This window comes from Lynx rufus, unplaced genomic scaffold (assembly GCF_022079265.1).
Source record: "Lynx rufus isolate CCGP_SWC_20201006 ecotype Redwood Valley unplaced genomic scaffold, mLynRuf1.p SCAF_3, whole genome shotgun sequence".
NCBI classification, from domain to species: domain Eukaryota; kingdom Metazoa; phylum Chordata; class Mammalia; order Carnivora; family Felidae; genus Lynx; species Lynx rufus.
In genome coordinates, this window is record NW_025814845.1 from 160,212,271 (window position 1) to 160,235,469 (window position 23,199).

Below are 23,199 nucleotides of genomic sequence, written 5' to 3' on the forward strand. Positions count from 1 at the left end.
AGAAACTGATTTGTTCTTTTATTTCCTTTTTCTCTTTGTGGTTATTGATACTGCAATTTGACTAGACCCCTGGAAATCAGGTAAGTTCTCAGAAATCGTTCACTAACTTTAGAATCCATACTAACTAAAAGCTTACAAATAAACGAAAAGGAAAGCACATCAAATTTTGTATATAGTATATAAACTATCTAAAAATGCCTGAAAAAGAACAAGACAGGGATATTTCACTCTCACCACTGAACATAGTACTAGAAGTCTTAGCCTCAGCAATCAGACAACAAAAAGAAATAAAAGGCATCCAAATTGGCATGAAGAAATCAAACTTTCACTATTTATAGATGATATGATATTCTTTTAAGAAAACCCAAAGACTCCACCAAAAAATTGCTAGAATGAATACATGAATTCAGCAAAGTTGCAGGACATAAAGTCAGCATACAGAAATCACTGCAGTTCTTTTCTTTTTTTTTTTTTAATGTTTATTTATTGTGAGACAGAGCATGTGGGGGAGGGGAGGGGAGAGAGAGAATCCCAAGCAAGCTCCACATTCAATGCAGAGCCCAGTGTGGGGCTGGATCTCACAGCTGTGAGATTATGACCTGAGCTGATATCAAGAATCAGAGGCTCAACCAACTATGCCACACAGGTGCCCCAGAAATCTGTTGCATTTCTATACACCAGAAATGAAGCAGCAGAAAAAGAAATAAAGAAATTGATCCCATTTGCAATTGAACCCAAAACAATAAGATACATATGAATAAACCTAACCAAAGAGGTAAATGAACTGTACTCTGAAAACTATAGAACACTTATGAAAGAAACTGAAAAAGACACAAGAAATGGAAAAAACATTCCATACTCATGAATTGGAAGAATAAACATTGTTAAAATGCCCATACTACCCAAAGCAATGTATACATTCAATGCAATCCCTATCAAAATACCACCAGCATTTTTCACAGAGCTAGAACAAACAATTCTAAAATTTGTATGGAACCACAAAAGACCCCAAATAGCCAAAGCAATCCTGAGAAAGAACAGCAAAACTGGAGGCATCACGACTCCAGACTTCAAGCTTTAATGCAAAGCTTGTCTTCAAGACATTTGTCCTCAAGACAATATGGTACTGGCACAAAAACAGACACACAGATCAGTGGAACAGAATAGGAAACCCAGAAATAGACCCCCAACTATATGGTCAATTCATCTTTGACAAAGCAGGAAAGAATATCCAATGGAAAAAAAGACAGCCTCTTCAACAAATGGTTTTGGGAAAACTGGATGACAACATGCAGAAGAAAGAAACTGGACCACTTTCTTACCCAAAACACAAAAATAAATTCGCCATGGATGAAAGACCTAATGTGAGACAGGAAACCATCAACATTCTACAGGAGAACATAGGCAGAAACCTTTCTGACCTAGGCCATAGCAACTTCTTATGAGACATGTTACTACAGGCAAGGGAAACAAGCAAAGATGAACTATTTCAGCCAACAAAACTGAAAGGCAGTCTACAGAATGGGAGAATATATTTGCAAGTGACATATCAGATAAAGGGTTAGTATCTATAAAGTACTTACCAAATTCAACACCCTGAAAAATAAATAATCCAGTTAAGAAATAGGGAGAAAACATGAATAGACATTTTTCCAAAGAAGACATCCAGATGGCTAACAGACACATGAAAAGATGCTCAACATCACTCATCATCAGGGAAATACAAATCACAACCACAATGAGACACCACCTCACTCCTGTCAGAATAGCTAAAATTAACAACACAGGAAACAACAGATGTTGGCGAGGATGTGGAGTAACAGCAACCCTCTTACAGTATTAGTGGGAATGCAAATTGATGCAGTCACTGTGGAAAATAGTATGGAGGTTCCTCAAAAAGTCAAAAATAGAACTGCCCTATGATCCAGCAATTGCACTACTAGGTATTTACCCAAAGGATAAAAAAAATATAGATTCATAGTGTACATGTGCTCCAATGTTTATAGCAGCATTATCAACAATAGTCAAAATGTGGAGAGAACCCAAATGTCCATAGACTGATGAATGGATAAAGGAGATATGATATATACACACATACATACATATATACATACACACACACACACACACACATACACACACAATGGGATATTACTCTGCCATCAAAAAGAATGAAATCATGGGGCACCTGAGTGGCTCAACTGGTTGAACCTCCAACTCTTGATTTCTGCTCAGGTTGTGATATCATAGTTGTGATCTCACATTCATGAAATGGAGCCCCACATGTAGCTCTGCACTGAGCACGGAGCCTGCTTGGGATTCTCTCTCTCTCTCTGTGTCCCTCTCATGCTTGCACTCTTTCTCTCAAAATAAATAAACAAACATTAAAAAAAAAAAAGAGTGAAATCTTGCAATTTCCAAAGACGTGGAGGGAGCTAGACAGTATTATGCTAACAAAAATAAATCAGTCACAGAAAGACAAATACTATATGATTTCATTCATATGTGGAATTAAAGAAGAAAAACAGATGAACATATGGAAAGGAAAAAAAAAAGAGAGAGTGGGAAGCAAAACATAAGAAACTCTTGTAATTTTTTTTATAAATTCTTTTTAATGTTTATTTTTGATACAGAGAGAGAGGGAGGGCATGAGCGGCGGAGGGGCAGAGAGAGAGAGGGAGACACCGAATCTGAAGTAGACTCCAGCTTGAGCTGTCGGCACAGAGTCTGATGCAGGGCTCAAACTCAGCAACTGTGAGATCATGACCTGAGCCAAAGTTGGATGCTTAACCAACTGAGCCACCCAGGCACTCTTACATAAGAGACTCTTAATGATAGAAAACAAACTGAGGGTTAATGGAGGGAGGTGGGTGGTGGATGGTATAAATGGGTTATGGGTATTAAAGAGGGAACTTGTTATGATGAGCACTGGGTGCTATATGTAACTGATGAGTCATTAAATTAAAAAAAAATTTAATTAAAAAAAGTAAAAAATAAAAATAAAAATGCCTGAAAAAAAGACTAGAGGGAAATGTGCGAAAAATTAAAAGTCCAAAAATTAACAATGGTCCCTGTGCTTTGTAAGGATTAGGGGATTAATTTTCTTTACTATATTTTCAAGTCTGTTCATAATGAAGCAAATAAAGTTCAATGCAAGAAAAGAAAAAAAAAACTTTAAAAATTCTCTAAATCCTCTGTGATTCTTTGAAGTCTAAGACCTGAAAAAGATCTATGGTCTCACCATAGCTTATATGAAAGGCCAAAATTGTAGAGTGGTTTCTATAGCTACAGAAGAATCCCTTTGAAATATCTTGTTTTACATGGACTGGAGCTCATGGGCCAGGTTTGGTCCAGACATCCTCAGGCTCCTCTTTCCCCAGAGAGCAAAATTAGCCTCTAAATTGACATTGCCTCTCCTCAGCTCAATGAAGGCATTCCGTATAAAAACTGTAGCTCAGCAGATGGAGAGTGGAAGGATGAAGAAGCCACTTTCCACACAAGTGTAACTTCGCTGGCACAATGGAGTTCCTGACTTATTTTTTTTTGTGTTTGTTTTTCATCTCTGGTCATGCTTAAAATGTTAGAGACAGAAGTGATTTATGGAGTGAAATTTTAGGTTTTGCAGATTGGACTGACATCTGGAATATTTGAATCTAGAGAGCTGGTCATTTAAAGATGATTCTATGATGGCCTTGCAGCTGTCATTCTTACGTAATACAGCACTTGGGGGAAAAGGTCACTGATGAGAGAAAGCACTCACCTGAGTTATGAAATATTCCTGCCCTGGTCCTGTGACTAATCAGCTGCATGACTTTGGCGAAACCATTTTGCTTCCTTGGGCCATAGTTTCAAGTCTAAAAAAGGAGCATGAAATTAGCTGTTGTCTGTGGTCACTATACCTCTAAGACTGCCCCTGCTCCTGACAGGGATGGTGTGATGGGCCACAGACTGGCCCTGTGGAGAATCAGCAGTGCCTGCCCAGTTATATGTCAGCTGTTCCACTGGGAGGCCATGCTAGACTTTGAGAGTCCTCTGGTCCTTGACCATGGTCTTGAATAGGTCTGTTCTCTTTCCTTTCTGGAGCAGAGCTGGAGGCAGATTCTCCTCCTCAGAGCTATTCTACAGAGATGAGAGGGGTTTTCTTCGAGTCTACTTGCTCTTGCATTTGTCTGGCTCTGAGGTGGTCTTTGGGCCCTGCTCACACCACATACAAACCTCTCTAAACATGTGGTCATTTCCTTCCCAAGGAACTTGGACGTCATTTTCTCATTTCCTGGGGAAGAAAGCCTGCGTGGCTTTATACTGGTGACTGTTTTGGTGGAGAAGGCAGCAGTACCTGGGATTAAGGTATTTTCTTCATGGCTTTTTTTTTTTTTTTGTCCTAAATGAGAAATTAGTCTGAGCTTTACTTCCCACCAAGTCCCTTTCCCTGTAGAGAACTAATAAATATAGATGAGTATCGGCCTTGTCCTACTTGGTGTATGTCTGGGAAAAGAGGTCTGATCTCTAGCCCACAGCTCTCCCTTTCTTCAACTACTGCATCACTTGGAATGACCATTCAACCATTCAACTGACATGTCTTGTTCTGAATAATGTATGTCTGGGAGAACAAGACAGATACTGTTCTGGACGCTATAGAAGCTCACCATCCAGTAGAGAAAGGTGGACTGATGTATGGGGTAACAAGAAAAAAAACAAAAACAAAAACAAAAACCCAGTGTTTTTCATGAAAAAACATCTAAGACCTAATCCAGACTTGCAGGATCAGGCAAAGGGAAATGACAGCTGAAGTTAAAATCTGAGTAATGTATGGGAATTAAGCAGGAAGTAAGAATGGAAGTGGGTATTCATTCCTGGCAGAGAAAACTGTTATGCAAAACGTCAGAAAACAGTGAACCCTCTTCAGAGGACAGTGAGCCCTCATTGAGAATACCTAGCCCTGAGCTTGCATATTTGAACTCCTTCAGGGGTCAGGTAGATAACAGAAAGTTCAGGTGTAAAGCAAATGAAGGTGTAGTGACAGATGATCATCTAGGGAATGCTTGCCTTGCACAAAGATATTTAGATTAGATTTAAATCTTTCCTCACTACCTTCCCTGGTGAACATTCTTTGAGTGCTTACTGTGTCCTCAGTAGAGTGACCAGATCATGGGATGATTACCTTAGCACCCTCTTTCAGTCTCAAAAGTGAAACTATATGCTTACTTTACTTCTCCTTCGTGTGTTTAGTTCACTGAAAGATACAGAGTAAAGCATTGGTCTTCAAAATATAGCTCAAATAAGGTAGAGACTGCCAGAGGACAAGGAAGTCTTCCTGGTGAATGGAGCTCTGATGCTACGGGATCTACAGAATCTGTCTGATTTTATGTACAACAGAGCTCAGGAGTGAGGCTGCCCTAGTTTAAGGTCCTAGAAGTAGAAATGATCATAATGATGAAGGACCATAAGGCAAGCTGAGGGCCAAACACAAGCTAGCACAACCCACCCCCTCCCCAAGTGGGATATGTGTGATATTTCTCAGGCACTCCTGGCTGCCCAAGAACAAAGGAAACAGATGGTTAACTGATAGAAATTACTGTCATACAGGACATGAGTCTCCATCAGTTTACAAAGGTCTTACAAAGGTCTTTACAAGAAAAAGGCAATCTTATCAATAGCTTAATCTCCAGAAACCTGTGGACTCAGTTTTCTGGAGCCCTAATATCACCTTCCCCTCCACAGTGATATGGGGAACAAAGGCAAGAAGGAAATGGCAGGTAAAATTACATTTCTTTATAACCTGCAGCCCATTGACAAATACTTAAGGCAAATACAAAGCAGACCATTTCTCCAGAAACCCCCTATTGTCATAATGTTAATGCCTTACTAGAGGGAAAACAACCTTAGCTTGACAACAGCAAGGCCTCAGGCATCTTAGACGTTCTCTTTAGCATATCAAAGTCCTTCTGGAGGCCTCCCCCCAACTCCATAGTATATAACCAGTCACTCTGTACAACCCCAGTGCCCAAGGGTCCTGTCCCTGTGCTTTCATAGGATCACCTTTTTGCACCAAAGACATCTCAAAAATTCTTTCTTGGCCATTGACTCCAGACCCCCACCACTCCAAAACCCCATCAATAATATGAGATAAATCCAGAAGAAAGAACAAAATTGATTAGAGTTATGCCCTTGAGAGGTACAAGAAGTAGCAGTCAATGGAAAAGCTCCAGAAAGTCTTAACTAGGGATCTATCTGAAGGGTGCCCAGAAAGATTCTGGCTCTCAGGAAAACCTCACAGGATATTTAGTTTAGGAATGCCCCTGGGGAGCCCTGCCTAACAATCCAGCAGTCAGATGGGTCCCCTTTTTCTAGATTCCCACAGCTTTGTGGCTCTACCTCAGTGGACTGAATGTTAATGAATTGAGTGAATGAATCTCCTCTTCAGGCACTTGTTCAGGCAGTGAATGCCATCTTGCAGCCCAGCCAGAACTCGTTGCTTCAAGCCCTGCAGCGACTGAGACTCTGCATTCAGGATATCACCAGAACTTTAGGACAAATGCATGGTATGAGGCTTCTGAAGGCTGAGGGCTTTGCTCGGGAAGACATAAAATGTCAAAATGTCAATGTCTTTGTTTTAAGGCAACCAAATGTTGTTCATGCTACTGAAAAATGAACTCTCAGTTTGCAGTGACTTTCTCATGGTTTTATCATTCTTTTTTTTTTTTTAATTTTTTTTTAGCGTTTATTTATTTTTTGAGACAGAGAGAGACAGAGCATGAACGGGGAGGGTCAGAGAGAGGGAGACACAGAGTCTGAAACAGGCTCCAGGCTCTGAGCTGTCAGCACAGAGCCCGATGCGGGGCTTGAACTCACAGACCTCGAGATCATGACCTGAGCCGAAGTCGGCTGCTCAACCGACTGAGCCACCCAGGCGCCCCGATCGTTCTTTATATCTCTTGTGATTCAGTTGTTTCCTCTTCTGGCTAGCCAAAATATTTCCTTGCATGTAGAGGTCTTATGGTAACGAAGCTGGGGCTAAAAGGGTGGAGCACATGACATTGGTTGTATAAGCTCTATCCAGCAATGTTAGGTTACTGAAGGACAGAATTGTGATGTGAGAGAGTTTGTCCTTACACTCTCTAAAGCCTCTCATTCTTTGTTCTCTAGTGGAAGCTGAGATGACTGACCTTGGCTTTGGGCCTTATCTGAGGGGCCTTCCATCGCTCCTCCTCTGAGGCTAGTTTAAAGAGGAGTTGTTACAGGTGTGGCCGGTTAATCTTATCCTAAGGACTGCAGCTCTTAACTCCTTTATCAGAAGAATCTAGAAAATGTAATTGTTGTGTGTTTGAAGAAGGTGTGGGAGAGGGGTGTGATCTGTTTAACAAGAGGGTAAGGATCTAAGTATCAGTTTCCATGGATCCTGCTTCACTGACAAATAGAGGGAGTCCAGGAAAGGAGAGGTTTATGGGAAACAGGACAGGAGGAAGCGAGGGAGGGAGGGAGAAAGGGAGGACACCAGCTTTATTACTTTTTATTAAGGGAGTAAATTTATTTGTCATCTCAGACTCTCTGCACTAGTGGAAGTCCATCAGAAGTCACAGGACTATGTATTATTTCCATTCAACATCCTGTTTTATATTTCAGATCCACACTTCCTCCACTTCCCTGAATTTTAATTTTAAAGCCCTCCTGATCACATCAAACAAGCTCTCTAAACTGAGTGACATAGGTTTTGTAATGCCCAAAGTTCCGAAACCTCCCACAAAAGTCCACCAGAGTCGTAAGTCAAAGCCAAGCGGCAAGGGTCGTTTATTGCAGGTTCGAACCTGGTCCTCTGCGCACTCGTCGCCGGTGACGCAAGAGGCCACGATCAGGGTTGGTACAGCGTTTTTATAGACAGAGACAAATAGCACAGGGGAGGTTTCAAATTATGAGGGGCCTGATTAGTTGATTTTAAAGTAAGGACATTTGTTGTTCTCTGATTGGGCGTCCTTTGTCTGTCCTTTGGCGGGAAGGCTTTGTTACTTGTGGCGGGAGGAAAAAAGGGGGAAGGGGGAAGGGGGTAGGGTAGGTGGGGAATGTGCTAAGCAAGCAGGTTTACAGAAGCGAGAAATGCCGGTTAGTTTATGTATAATCACTCATTCCATTACATATCAGACTACATTTAGGAAGGTTTACAACCCATTCTACTACACAGCGGGTTACATTCAGGAAAGGCCTCACAATGCTCGTAGCAAACAGCAAGCAAAACAGACTTCTCAGCAATTGTATTTCTTATCAAAGATCCATAATAAGCAGAAAAGAGAACTTTAGCTTTAAACTAAGGCAGGGCTGTCATTTGGATTTAAAGCTGTTCTTTTCAGTTTGAGCCTTAACAAGGTACCCTGAGTTTATTAGTCAGGATACCAAGACCAGGGGAAGTGACATTGCAGGTGCATTCAGATCATATTGATGAGGGAGCATAAGGCAAGCTGACACCCTGCATCCCCCCTCCCCCACCCCACCTCAGGTGGGGTATGTGTGATATTTCTCAGGCACTTCTGGCTGCCCAAGAACAAAGGAAAGGGGAAACAGATGGTTAACAGATAGAAATTATAGTCGTGCAGGACAGGAGTTTACAAATGTCTTAGTAAGTTTACAAATGTCTTAGTAAATTGTAATAAAAAGGCAATCTTATCAGTAGCCTAATCTCCAGAAACCTGTGGACTCAGTTTCCTGGAGCCCTAATACTACCCTTCCCTCCTTCGTGATGTGGGGAGCAAAGGCAAGAAGGAAATGGCAGGTAAAATTACATTTCTTTATAATCTGCAGTCCCTTAACAAGTACTTGAGGCAAATACAGAGTGTACCATTTCTCCAGGAACCCCCTTCTGTCATAATGTTAATGCCTTACTAGAGGGAAAACAACCTTCGCTTGACAATAGCAAGGCCTCAGGTATCTTAGGCATCCTCTTTAGCATATCAAAGTCCCTCTGGAGGCCTCCCCCCAACTCCATAGTATATAACCAGTCACTCTGCACAACCCCAGTGCAGCATTTACTGTCCAAGGGTTCTGTCCCTGTGCTTTCATAGGATCACCTTTTTGCACCAAAGACACCTCAAGAATTCCTTCTTGGCAGTCAGCTCCAGACCCCCATGACCCCCAAACCCCATCAGTATGAAAGAACAGAAGTGAGTAGTCTGGAAACTCGTGAGAGACCCCTCACCCTGTCACACTGCCTGCTGCAGTAAGAGGGCACAGTCCTGTCTGTCACAAGCTTTCCTAGTGCTCATTGTCAGAGTCACTTTCTCAGCCCAGGCCAGCCCAGTGCTCTCTCTCCATTATCCCCTGCAGGAGTCTGGTGGCCTGGGAGATTGCAGGGCTACTTTTCTTGTTTTGTTAAAAAGTTAATTTTCCCACACAGGCATGATTTATTCTAAAAGTTGTATCTGTAGTCACCACAGTGAAACAGGAGTGCATCAGACTGCATTTTCCAAACAAGGCACAAAATCTTCCATCTCATAGGCTCCTTTCCAATGTGGCTCTGATGTGCCTGTCCTCAAGAAGTGCAGGCTGTGTCCTCACTTGTGGTATTGGTGGGCCTGTGACATGCCCGTAATCAATAGCACGCAGCAGAAGTGATGCTGCATGAGCTTTGAGGGAAGGCTAGAGGGGGTGATGCAACTGTTACCTTGTATACTGAGTCACCACGTAAAAATGCCACCTGCTCTGAGGCCACCATGCTGCGAGTGAGAACGCCAGGCCTCACGGAGAGGCCATATGTAGGTGCTCTAGTTGGAAGCTGCCATGGAAGCGAATGAACCCTTGGATGACTCTAGATTTCCACCTTCAAACCGTCCTCAGTCTTCTAGTCATCCACCTGGGGGCCCAAATACTGTGAAGCGCAGTGTGTCCTGTGTCCCGTCCCCTGTGTCCTGTCCAAATTTCTAGCCTGCAGATTCCAAGAGCATCATATACTGGTTGTTTCATGCCCCTCACTTGGGAGTGGTTTGTTATGCAGCCACAGTAAACAGAAAAATGAAATGATAAAAATAACAAATACTAGAAACTTCAAGGGTTTTTTTTTTTTTTAAGTTTTAAGTTTTACTTATTAGAGAGAGAGAGAGAGAGAGAGAGCACACAGGTTGGAGAGGGGCAGAGAAAGGGAGAGACAGAATCCCAAGCAGGCTCCATGCTGTCAGCACAGAGCCTGATCTGGAACTTGAACTCACGAGCTGTGAAACCTGAGATCGGGACCTGAGCCGAGATCAAGAGTCGGACGCTTCACCAGCTGCACCACTCAGGTGCCCCTAGAAACTGCCAGGTGTAAGGAATCACATAAATTGTGTCATTGTGTCTGGTTTGTAGTTGATGACTTTTTTCTGATGATCTTTAGAGCTCAGCAGCACTTCCCTCCCCCCCCAGCCCCCCCCCGCCAAATGGAGCTCATGAATTTTTTTTTTTTTCTTTCTGAGCTCAGCTTTAGCAAGAGTTGTGTGTTCTACTCCCTTCCTCCATAATTACCTCATTTCCAGGCAGGATAGCTTGAAAACATGCCCAACGCAGAGGAGAAGGTACTCTTTATTTTAAGGCTTCAATTTATATTTCTGAGAACCCCCATGTTATCACTGGGCCTTTGCCCAGCCCACAGGTGATTCCACCTCACAACCTTAACCTAGTCCTCAGCGCAGACGTACTCCTCTTCAGGCGGAAGTCCGTCACAGCACTGGACTTCCAGACTACACCCACACTGTGCATTGCTCGCTGAGTGTCAGCGCTGTGCACCTGTAAGATCCGTGTCTCGCTCCCCTTTTCTGGGGATTTGCAGAGAGCTCAACCAGGCCTGGGCATTGTGCTCTTTGGAAGGCTAAAATATGTTCGGATTTCCAAGCATCCCGATTACACAAGCATGTCTTTTGGCAGGTTTCTGAATACCTCTTGTTTCTAAGAGTTAATTTCCTCCTTAGAAACGCTGAGAGATAAATTTCTCTCCAAAATGCCACGGAAAGTTTTGCCTTGTATTTCCTTCTGAATCAACACAATTTCCATCTTCTCCTTGACAGATTGCTGGCTGTAAGAATTTTTCCTTTAATGATAGCAAGGAGTCAAAATGTTTCCTTCTAAGAGTTTGGCATGTGTTTAAGTCAGGTTTCTTACTCGGTGAGTTGGTACTAAATGATAGTGCGAATTCCTGCTTCTACCCTCTTCTGGCTGGCTCACTTAATTTTGCCTAAGGAAGTTTTCTTCCTAATCTGTAAACTTACTTTGTCTACAACTAATTGGAAACAAAATTATTGTTTCCATTTTTGTTTATCTTAAAGCTTTAAAGTGGCATGCAGTTAAGATATTTTTAGATTTGTTGAAAGCATTGTTGACATTGTATAAAACAATATTTGGTAAAGGTTTGTTTTGTTTTGTTGTTTTTTGTTTTTGGTAACTGATAAGTTTTTACTAATTTATAATTAGTAAGAGAGACTGTCTAGATGTTGGGCAGCTCTATGATTTGGGTCTATAAACGGCAATAATTAAATTCAGTACCCTTGGTTTATATTAAGGCATTAGGATTTTCTTGGTGAAAGTCATTCCCCCTATCTTCCCAGCCTACTGATTTCTGGATCTTCAGCTCCCTGTGCAGTCTGAAGAAGGTATTGCAGTCAGAACTGTGTACTGATGAGAGAAACCTCTGGTAGTAATAAAAGTTATCCAAAGTTATCAAAGGTTAACTTTGAAAATAATAATAATAGAAAATAAATAAAGCAAAGTGGAAAATAATCAACACTGGGATTCTTCTCTGCTAAATACTGTGGGATAATAACGACTCCATTCATATTTCTAAAGTTGTCTTCACTCGTGGATTACTTACACACAGTAATCTCAGTATACCTTAATCACCTGACCCACCATATTTTACCTTGAATCTTATTTTCTCATGTCAATGCATAAAATCAAGAAACATGCCCACACAAAACCAGTTCTCAAAATATTGAAGAGTCCCATGAGTCTTCACAAAAGATGTTTTTAGGCTTACAAGGAAGAATATACATTGCATATCGCACATCAAAAATATCCAGAAATCTACAGTGATTATTGTTGTTGCATATGGTTAAGATTCACTCAGATTTGCTTACCTATTATAACCTTCTTTTTGCCCTTCACTCCTTTACACACATCTCTTTTGCTACTAGGATTTCCTCTAGTGAGGACCTGCTGCTGGCTAACTCTCTCGTCTGAAAATTGCCCTGTTTCACTCCAATGCCTAAAGAATATATTTGCTAGCAACAATATTCCTTTAGATGTTGAGTAAATCCGTACAATATCTTTTAGCTTCCATTGTCACTACTAAGAAGTTAGATGTCAGGGAAACCTATCTTTTTCTGATCTGCTTGTGAGTTTCTCTTTTTGGGTCTGTGTTGTTCCATTTATCATGGGTTGGTTTCATTATGCTTCTTTAACTGATACAACTTATCATTCTGGAAAGTCCTTAGCCATCACATCCTCACAAATTGTGCCCCACTCTCTTTCTGTTTTCCTTCTTCAACTTTAATTGAGGATGTTAGACCTTGATCCACTATCTTCCATTCTCTTCTAGCCTTGCTGTTTTTTTCCCCATCTCTTTATTTCTCTGTGCTGCATTAATTCTTCTAATCTAATTAACTCATTGTCAGCTGCTTCTAATCTGTTTCTGAATACATATATTGAAAAGGTTATTTTATTGTCTCATTTCCAGAAGTTATATTTTATTACTTTCTAACCTGTTTATTTTTCATACTTTTCTGTTCCCCAGAGACACTTTCAAGCTCACTTTTAGTTTTTTTCAACATACTACTTGTGGCTGTGTCATAATTTGTGTGTGATTCTAATATTGGAAACTTGATTGTTTCCTTCTTGTTATTTCTTTTTTCCTATTGTTGGTTGTCAGGTTGTCATGTTTTTTTTTGTGTGTGTTTGGGCTTGATTTGTTTTGCTTTTTTTTTTTTTTTTTCCATTCTATATAATGCTCATTGTCCTTGGAACATTGTTTGTAGACAGTCTTTTGGAACTAGGGCAGAGAAATATTTGTACTTGGTTCTTCCTGGTTCTTGGGGACATTAAAATTCTGGACCATCTTGAAGCAAGTTCAGCAAGTGAGGGCCCATGTACCAATTAGACAATTTAAAGTTGGGCTAAGAATGTAAAAAAAAAAAAAAAAAAAAAAAATTGGTCACAACTTTTCAGGGACAGATTTTTTTAAATCCTGTTTTGCTCAGTGCCAAGGTGACTTCGATTTTGTCTGTTGGGGGCAAGGAGTGGTGGGTTGGGAGCTCTGATGCACACTGATGTTGAGATATAGGTAGTTGGGACTTCCAGTTTAATATGAACAGGGTCTCCTGTAAAATTCCTCCCCATGGCTGGGGCTGGGGTCTTACTTATGACACCTACAATCCAGAGAAGCCACTAAAAGCAAGGCAGGCATACCTGGATTGGGAAATGACTTCAGGAAAAAGAGGTTTTGCCACCCTAGTTTCTGCCTCCCATTCTGGGTTCCTGCTTTCCCTTAAAATTTTGCTTGGCAGTTCCTTCCTGTCTTTTCAGCTACTTGATACCTTTAGGATATTTGCATCCTTTATCCCTCTTTTTGGATTGTTTTTAGTGGAAGGACAGATCTGAATGAAACAACACTCCACTACTGCAAATGAAAGTTTCTTTTTGGAATATCGATTGCATCTCTTCCTTTTTCTCTGTTTTTACCATCGCTTGCTCTGAGCTTGGCTCCCATCATCACTTGCCAGGACTCTGCAGTGGTCTTGTAGCAGGTTTCTTGCACAGACAGTTATGACACTGAGGCTTTCTTTCCAGGAAGCAACTTTATTTGTGCCAGCACTGGCTCAGTTGGGTTTGTACCTGAAAAACTGAGCCCCGAATGCCACATGGCGTAGTCTTTTATGCATTTTCTACTTCTTTGTCTCCTATATATGGGTAATGTATAGACATACGGTCTGATTGGGTGGTCTCGTGTTACAGGGTCATGAGGGATGTCACTTAACACACATAGTGAGGTTGTCTTCCCTTATCCTGAGGTCTTTTCTCACCAGATTCCTTAGGGAGGGGACCCTACAACAGTTTCTCTTCTGCCCTTTACCTTATCTATTTCCTTCTGTACACAGAAGCCTGAATCAGCTTTTAAAAGTGCACGCTGCAGCACTTTTACTCCCCCAACTCTTCAGTTTCTCTTCTGGCACAGTACAGTAAGGTAGCCTCCAGACACATGTGGCTACTGAACACTTGAAAAGTGGCCAGGGTAGCTGGAGAACTAAATTTTTAATTGTATTTAATAGTAGTGAATTGATATTGAAACATAAAAACTGAATCAATGTAAAATAGTTGTTTATTAAACACAGCTTTAGTACTGAATAGGTCATATGTCAGTTAATTATTGAAAATTAAACATCCAAGTTGAAATGCATTATAAGCGTAAAGTAAATTTTAAGTCTGTAAGGATATAGACAAAATTTCAAAAACTTATCACAAGAAAACATATAATAATTTTTATATTGGTTATCTTTTGAGATTATAATATTTTGGATATGGTGGGTTAGCTAAAATATAGTATTGATATTAATTTTACCAACTTTTTTTTTTACCTTTTAAAATATGACTACTAGAAAATTTTAAATTATACATGCCCATCACATTACATTCCTATTGCCCACACTTGTTTTCCCATTATTTTAAGGATAAGGCCAAAATCCCAATCTTTCTGCAAGACCTAGCATGATCTGACCCCAGAATATTTTAATTTCAATTTATCTTTATTTGACACCATGCTTTCCTTCACCTGTTCTTTCTGACACTAGCTTTTAGTTCCTGCAAAGAACTTCGGTCACAAGCATGGTGTGAAGGTGCACACATGAGTTTTGTCCTTCCACAGTGTCAACTTTAGTCAATCATAAAGCAAAGTTAACCACAGTTATAAAACATGTTCAGGATTCCAAACTCAATGACGTTTCACCATATGATTAAAGTTGGCTTCTTATATGGCACACGAAGCAGGACAGAAGACAACAAGCAAACAAGATAGCAGAAGATAACAAGATAACAGAAGGGTGTAGGAAGTGAACAAACTAAATGCAGAGTTGGTCTGTGGGCACACAGTTGAGATAAAGCCTCAGTCTGGTCCAGGTCAGCTCTTGGCACTTAGTGCTTATTACGTTCAAGCGGGGAAGGATCTTGGTTTTGTTCGGAGATCAATCTGACAGAGCCTTCAGTGGCAGCTGCCTTTTCTTCATGGTCAGGCATGTTGGAAGAGTCTGATAATTTGCTGCAAAAGTCCCCCCCCCTTACTTTTTTCTTTTCGTTTTAAGTTTCTTTACTTATTTTGAGAGGGAGTGAGAGAGAGTACAAGTGGAGGAGGGGCAGAGAGAGAGAGAGAGAGAGAGAGAGAGAGAATCCCACTCGGGCTCCATGCTGACAGCCCAGATGTGGGGCTCGGTCTCACAAACTGTGAGATCATGATCTCAGCTGAAATCAAGAGTTGGATGCTTAACCCACTGAGCTACCCAGGTGCCCCTGAACCCTCTCCTTTTTAAATTGATTTAATGGTTCTTGGGCCCCTGCAGACCTCCTCTGGTCCTGCTTGTTATCAGTTCTGGGCTGTCAGGGCTGATGCTGGTTGGGACAATATCTCGTAGCTGTGGTACCTTCGACTACTTGCGTCATTGTTTGATGCAGTCTCCTGCTTGACATGAGAGAATCCATTTTGCTCTCTACAACTTCCTCTACTTCAAGGTTTGTTTATGCACTATTTCTTCTGTTTCAGACATTCTTTCCCATTCACCCTCTGCCTGGTTCACACCTACTTATGCTTCAGATTTAAGTAAGCCCTGGTTTCATCCAGACACATAGAGCTGCTTACACCTTACCAACAATGCTACTAAATCTGGAGAAAGAAGAAGGCGCTAGAGCAGTCACAGCAACAGAAGAGACCAACAAGAGACATCAAGGAAAAGGACTAAGAAATGGCAGGGTATAGGTATGATCAGAGACAGAAGGAGGTGTCCAGGATGTATATAAGATTTCAAAGCTGGTTAAAAAAAATCATGATACCCCTGGCAAAGATTTGTCACTTGAAAGGTTGAATCAAGTTCTGCTTGATGGGTTGATTGATTTTCAAAGTAAATGGGCACACGGAGGAAGGATGATGAGCTTGCTTTGAGATATGTCATGCTTAAGGTGATGGTAAGACATTTAGTGGAAATTCGTGGCTTTGAAAGTTGGAATCACATGAAAAATTTACTGCCTGGTGGTCGTGGCCATCAGATGGATGGTTTGATTATGCATCGACAATGCTTTGTTGTAGGTGTCAGTAATTGAGCACCTGTTGTGTTACTTTCCTGAGTGGGACCATGTGAATATTACTAAAGTAATGTGAAAATATTACAGTAATTCAGGGGCTGTGGTTTTATAGCGCTTGATCCAAAGCAAGGATTTGCTGAGTTTTCGTTTGTGTAGAGGCTACTTCTCAGTATAAAATCTAAATCCCTACCCCTGCAAACTTTAAAAAGCAAGTTTCCTTAGGTTTTCCAAACTAATGCTTATGACATAAAATTATGATGAGTGTAAATGAGTCAAAGGCAGATGTTCTATTTCTCTAGAGACTCACTTAGATTTAAAAGAAAAAGGTGCTTGACCAAAATGTTTTGTGTTTTGCTGAACAACAACCTTAGAAACACTGGATGATGGCTAGCCAGGCAGTAAATGAACCTGCGCTTGGCCATCTGGGCAGAAGCTGCAGTCCTTGGTGTCATTTTCCTGCTCTTCTAGGAAGCCACATGGAGGGAAAAAGAGGAGATGTAACTCAGGTGTGTTCTTAGATCCTCTGTGTCATTGGCTTTTAGGAACTGCCCTTCTTAGCCAAAATGTGCACATGTTAGACCTAGAAGTAAGAGTGCATACGTGGTTCTCTTACCTTACCAGATCACTGTTAATTGAGGAGGAGGTTCTCTACTTGGTATTTTCTGATCACCGTTCAGAGTCAGTTGCCAAAATATATTTCCTAGTAATTTGTTCTTTTTTATGATTTTTTTCTTCTGTTAAAATTCTCATTGTGTTTATGTGTTGTTGTCTTAATTTCATTGAATTGTCTTATTATGTTTTCTTGTAGTTTACTTAGCTTCCTTAAAACAGATATTTTGGGGGCATCTAGGTGGCCCAGTTGGTTGAGTGTCTGACTCTTGATTTCACGTCATAATTCCAGGGTCACGGGATGGAGGCCTATGTGGGGGCTCAGTGATAAGCATGGAGCCTGCCTAATATTCTCTCTCTCTTTCCTTCTGTCCCTCTTCCCTGCTCACACTCTCTAAATAAATAATAAATTAATTTAAAAAAATATATTCTGAATTGTTTTTATCAGGCAAATCACAGGTCTGCATTTCTTTAGGGTCAGTTACTGGGAAATTATTTTTTCTTTTGGTAATGTCATGTTTCCTTGATATTTTGTGCTCCTTGAAGCTTGGCATTGCTGCAGGAATTATGTGAAGAAGTTATTTATTCACTTTCTCCAGTATTTACTGACTGGTTTCAGGAGAGAAACACCTTCCATCAGCCCTGGCAGGGATTCTGAGGCTTTCTCAGACCTCCTGTGCATACACCTGCTCCACACTTCTTGCTCCCTCTCTTGGCAAAAGTTTTAATTGTGTATGCCTTCTCTAGGTCTGCAAAGTCAGGTCAGGTGCTGACCACCTAACATTGGCTTTCCCTAGGGCAGTGTTTAAGGCTCAGGTCGTGTGCTTTCTCCCAGTCCCATAGAATCAGCCACCTTGCTGGAGGAGCTCACGAATCAACAGCAGAGGCTCACCCTTTCTGCTTTCAGCAGTGCACGCAAGGAGCTGGCCAGAGTGGGTGAAGGTGTAGCTGTGAGACACCCTGAGCACTAGGGGCACCCGTGGCTAGTTGGGGTGATCTGCGGGTGAAGCATTCCCAGCATCTCATGGGAGGGGTTCTTAATGGAATCTGTGAGGCGATCAGTATAATCTGCCTCCCTTTAATCCCCCACCCCCCAGCCAAAAGCCCTATGTGGCATTCTCCTAGTCCCTCCCTACCCCCAGGCTCCTCTGCTCCCTAGCTGTGCAGGACACCTCAGTGTTCTGGATGGGATGGGAAAGAAGTGGGTCTGCGCGGCGGCATTCCTTGCAGCTGGGGAAGCCAGGCACGCAATCTTATGCTCTCATTTTCCCTTACCGGAAAAATCACAGCCCTAGGAGATCTCTCTTAGCGCTGAGCTGTGCTGCCTTGTGGAAGGGGTGATGTGAGCACAGTGAAATGTTCTTACCCTCTTCAATGCATCCAGTTCTGGATCTCTTTGCTCAGTGGTGTGCTGGAAATTCCCCACTGAATTCCTGGACTTTCACAAAGGCCCTCTTGTCTGTGTGTGATTGTCTAAGCCAGTGTTCTTTGTGGGAAAGACAGTAGAAAACTTTTATTTTACCATGATGTTGATGTCACTCCTGCATTCCCTGATTTAACTGTCTCCTGTGTGTGTGCTTGTGTGTGTGCGTGCATCCTTGTGGGTGCTCACCACGCATGTTCCTCTTTTGTGAATGCATGTGTTTCCTTATATTTCTAATGGTCTTTTATCTTTGTTTTTTTAAATTTTTTTTTAACATTTATTTATTTTTGAGACAGAGAGAGACAGAGCATGAACAGGGGAGGGTCAGAGAGAGGGAGACACAGAATCTGAAACAGGGTCCAGGCTCTGAACTGTCAGCACAGAGCCCGATGTGGGGCTCGAACTCACAGCCCTCACGGACCTTGAGATCATGACCTGAGCTGAAGTTGGCCGCTTAACCGACTGAGCCACCCAGGCGCCCCTCTAATGGTCTTTTATCTTTTACTTCCTGATTTTTTTAAAGTTTTTTGTAAACCCCAGAAGCCTGATCTTCATTAGTTATATGTGTTGCAAATATTGTGGTTTGCCTTATGACTTTTGAAAGCACAAGTTCTTAATTTTCGTATAGTCAAAGTATCTGCCATTTCTTTTGCAAAAGTCTGTGTTTGGGGAAGTCTTACATAAGATATTATTTCATAATCATAGCTGATAAGTATACTTTCCTGCATTTTCTTCTGAAATTGTTCTTTTGTCTTTCACATGTTAGTCCTTAATTCACATATAATTGTTATCTATATGTAATATGACAAAGGAAATAAATTCAGTGTCCCTTCTTTGAAGAATCACTAATATGCAATATTAGCACTGTTTTATAACAGATTTTCTTAAATGACTGGCTCTGTTTCCAGGTTTCCTACTCTTTGTCATTGTTTACCTTTCCCAACAGGGATATCATTTGTCTTTAGCTTCATAGTATCTCTTTCAGGTGAAGAAAACCCCTGTCTCTTGCCCTTCTTTCCCAGAGGTGCCTGTACTATTTCCAGCATTTTGTCTTTCATGTAAACAATCAGCTTTTCAAACTGCTCTGAAAAAAATCTCTGTTAAAGTTTTTGCTAGGGCGTCTGGGTGGCTCAGTCAATTGAGTATGCCATTTTGGCTCAGGTCATGATCTCATGGTTCATAAGTTCAAGCCCTGCATCAGCTCACTGCTGTCAGCTCAGACCCCGCTTCGGATCCTCTGTCCCCCTTACTCTCTCTGACCCTCTCCCACTCATTCTCTCTGTCTCTCTCTCTCTCAAAAATAAACATTAAAAAAATTTGCTCCTGTTGCATTAAATCTGTATATTAATTTGGAGAAAATTTACATGATTTTGATATTATATCCAGTCTTTCTGCCTTATGATCAAGGCAGATGGACAATCAGAGAATACCACAGAAACACTAAGTAAGGTAGTCGGACAAGGTACTGGAAATCATGCCTTCATATTATTGGATGTGAACTAAAACTTATCCAGATAGATAACTCTTTTTTAGATACACTTCTTCTCTTTGATACTGATACTGAGTTTTTTGCCCATCAGTAGAGACAAATTTTTTCTTGAATTTCTTAAATTTTCTTTAATTTCGTTCAAAATAAGAGACTTTGATATCTTCTTTTTTTTCATAGTTACTTTATTTTTTGTTTCTAATGAACATGGTATCTTTTGATTTTAACTAACTCCTGTTTGTTACTGGTTTATAGAAAAAATTATTATTAATTAATTCTAATTATTAATTCTAATAGTTCTAATGATTATCTGCAGATTGTCTGGGTCTTCTATGTGAAAATCATAATATTTGAGAATTATTTTGTTCCTTCATGTATAATACTTATAACTTTTATTTCTTTAAATATATATATTTTTCTTATTCTTCTGGCTAAAATTTCTAACACCGTATTGTTGAATGGATGTGTTGATCCTTGTTTTGTTCCACATTTTCAAATACTTATTTTTAATCTTTCAAGTATAAAATGTATACTTGAAATGGCTTTCTGTGGATTCTTTTTATCATTTCAAAATTGTTCCTCTTATTCCTGATTGGCTAATTTTTTTATTTGTTACAATCATAAATGGATATTTTTACATCTATTGACTTTTTTTACACTAAAATTATTTTATATCTATTGACTAATGATTTTACTTTGGAAGATAAAATATTAAATTATTGCTAGTCATTACTGTTTCAGAGAAAATTTGTACATAGTTCTTAGCATTTCTGTGAGAATAGGGCACCAGATGGGAAAGACATGGAAACAGGGCCCAATAAAATGCCAGCACATGGAACATTGTCACAGAAGAGTAGAGAGAATGTGACACCACTCAGGAGCATTGGGAAATCCTGGGACCAAAGGAATATCTGAATTACCGGAGTCCATGGACCTTCAGAGAACATAGAGATAGAGGAACAGAGACTAGGTATGATGGTAGAAAAGATAACTGATGGTATAGAGATGACATTATTTGGGTCTCATAAAAAAGATGTGGATTTTTTTGTTTTTGTTTTGCTGTGTTGTTTTGTTTTTTCTCAAAGAGAAACAAAGAAACATAGACAGGATCCAGGTAAAAGAAACATACCAGCTCACAGAGGGGCCCCATTATGTGAAGAAGAGAGAACAATCTTCAAAAGTTAATGAAAAGAAATTTAGTACAAATGTGAGGACACCCTTCTTTATATACAAGTTAATAAACTAGTGGAATAAGTTATCCCCAAGCAGTGGCTTAGAGCCAAAAATAGCTGCACAGATTAATGAATGCAGCTTAACATGGAGCTAAATGAGCCTATATCTGACCTGGTGTGTCAATCCCTGGGCAAGAGCCTCTCCACTCCTCCATCCTTGGTTGCCTATATAGAACTTCGCTTGAGCATTGACAACTTGAGTTTTCCTCTCTTGTGAAAGCCTGGACACAGGTGATTCTTTTTCTCTGCTTTTCTCCTTTCTACTTCCTACATTCTCTCAAATATCATGTCTGTTTAAAATATTAATTTTTCAAAGATGGCCTTGATCTTTTCTTTTGTAGTTATTAAGTCCAGAAAAGGGAAGCACCACAAATAGAAAAGGGCAGCATTTGGAATAGTTTAGAAGTTTGGCCAGTGCCAGTGAGGGGGCTACAGAAGAGAACATTCCATCCCCCTCTTGCTGCTGCCTTCCTTCCAGGTTTCCGTGCAGATCAGATAGAGGGGGTGGCCCCAAGAGAGCAGCAGGACCCGTGCACATGTAACCAATTGCTTTTTTTGCCTGTAGTAAAGTTCACATTTTGATTGCTTCTCCAGATTATGTTGATCCAGACATATTTTATGCAGTCATCCGGATCTTTCTCTCTGGGTAAGTACAGTTCAACTGCTTTCCTGGATGAGACCTCTGTAGCATATTCCAAATTTATGAGGCAGAAGCTTCCTATAGTAATAAACACACTAAGAAACCTTGCTAACAAAGTGATCATTTGGATCCATTCTTGGATAAAAGAGGTGGGGTACCATCTGCAGGACAATTGAATAATTAAGGTCAGAATAATTGTCCTTAGGCCACCATATTACATTCATTTGTATTCACTTAGAATCCCATATTGATGGCAGAAAAAAAAAAGCCCACTATGTAACCACAATGCTCTCTCATTTATATCCATTCTCTTCCCCTGTTACTAAGGCTGATGGGAGCATAGAAAGTAACTTGCAAGCCTTCTTCTAATGTTCTTGGAAGAGTTACCCCAAGTCATTTGTTCATATTTGTAGGTCTCTTCTTTTGTCACATGGACTGTAATTTTTCCAGATAAAGAACTCTACCCTTAGATACATTTCTTCCTTTAGATACACTAATTATACCTTGACATGTTTTAATCAAATTGCTTTCCCATTCACATTAACCGAGAGAAATTAAGTTTGTTTGTTTATTTTTTTTAATAGTGAAAAGTAGAGGTAGTGAATGGATGAGGTGAAAAATTTGACATAGGGCTCACCTAGTGTTCCATCTTGATACCCAGGAGATGCCTAATTGCTATAGACAGAAAGAATATGAAGTTGCACCTGGAAGGGACATGGGTGCAAGAAGGGAGTGACAACATGAACCCAGTGTTTTTTCTAGATTGAGTGGATCTGGACAGTCCAAGGGGACGCCAGCCTGGGTGGGCATTCCTCACTCTAGGGAGTAGAGAGGGGAAAGCAGGAGGGTCTCTAGAGAATAACTTGAGGTTAATGGGTTCCTGGTTTATGAGGAAACAAGAAAAATGGTGAAGAGTGTGGAATGGAATTGGGAGTGTTTCTCAGAATTCAGACTTTTGCTGTATACCCATTCGATCCCAAAATCCTCCCCAGAGAGGTTATCTGTGCTCAGAACTCTTCTCGTTGTGTGCACATTTTACATGTAATCAGGGTTAAGACAAAGATCTGATTGTGCAATAGTGATTCTAGCAACAAATGTAAAACAAAATATGCAGATATGTTTTGGTAAAATTAGAGGAATAAAAGTCTTTTAAACATTTAAAATACATTGGGGTTTAAGAAGTACCTAATTCTGGAAAATCTCTTTGTGTTTCACTTTGCTCTCTAAATGTGTATTAGTCTTCCATTGTTACATAACAAATCACAAACATAACAGAAAACCATAACAAAAAACTGCTGTTTTAACAAATTAAAACAGCAGTTTTAAACAACATACATTTATCATCTTACATTTCTGTAGACCAGAAGGCCAGGCAAACTCAGCTTGGTTCTCTGCTTAGGGTCTCAAAATGCTGAGGTCAAGCTATCTGCTGGGCTGAGCTATTATCAGGAGAACCTGGGGAATCATTCACTTCCAAACTCGTTCAGGTTTTTGGTAGAATCCAAGTCTTCGTGGTTTT

At 40.5% G+C, this 23,199-nt stretch overlaps 1 protein-coding gene across 1 annotated transcript in view; it reads left to right on the forward strand.

Annotated features, from left to right (window-relative positions):
- IDO2 (indoleamine 2,3-dioxygenase 2) overlaps window positions 1–23,199 on the forward strand; it is a 79,762-nt gene that overhangs the window by 49,077 nt on the left and 7,486 nt on the right. Inside the window, exons 5-8 of the mRNA XM_047091102.1 lie at window positions 66–80; window positions 4,248–4,347; window positions 6,425–6,542; window positions 21,635–21,686. Of these exons, the coding sequence (XP_046947058.1) occupies window positions 66–80; window positions 4,248–4,347; window positions 6,425–6,542; window positions 21,635–21,686 (285 nt within the window). The remainder of the gene's footprint in view (window positions 1–65; window positions 81–4,247; window positions 4,348–6,424; window positions 6,543–21,634; window positions 21,687–23,199) is intronic.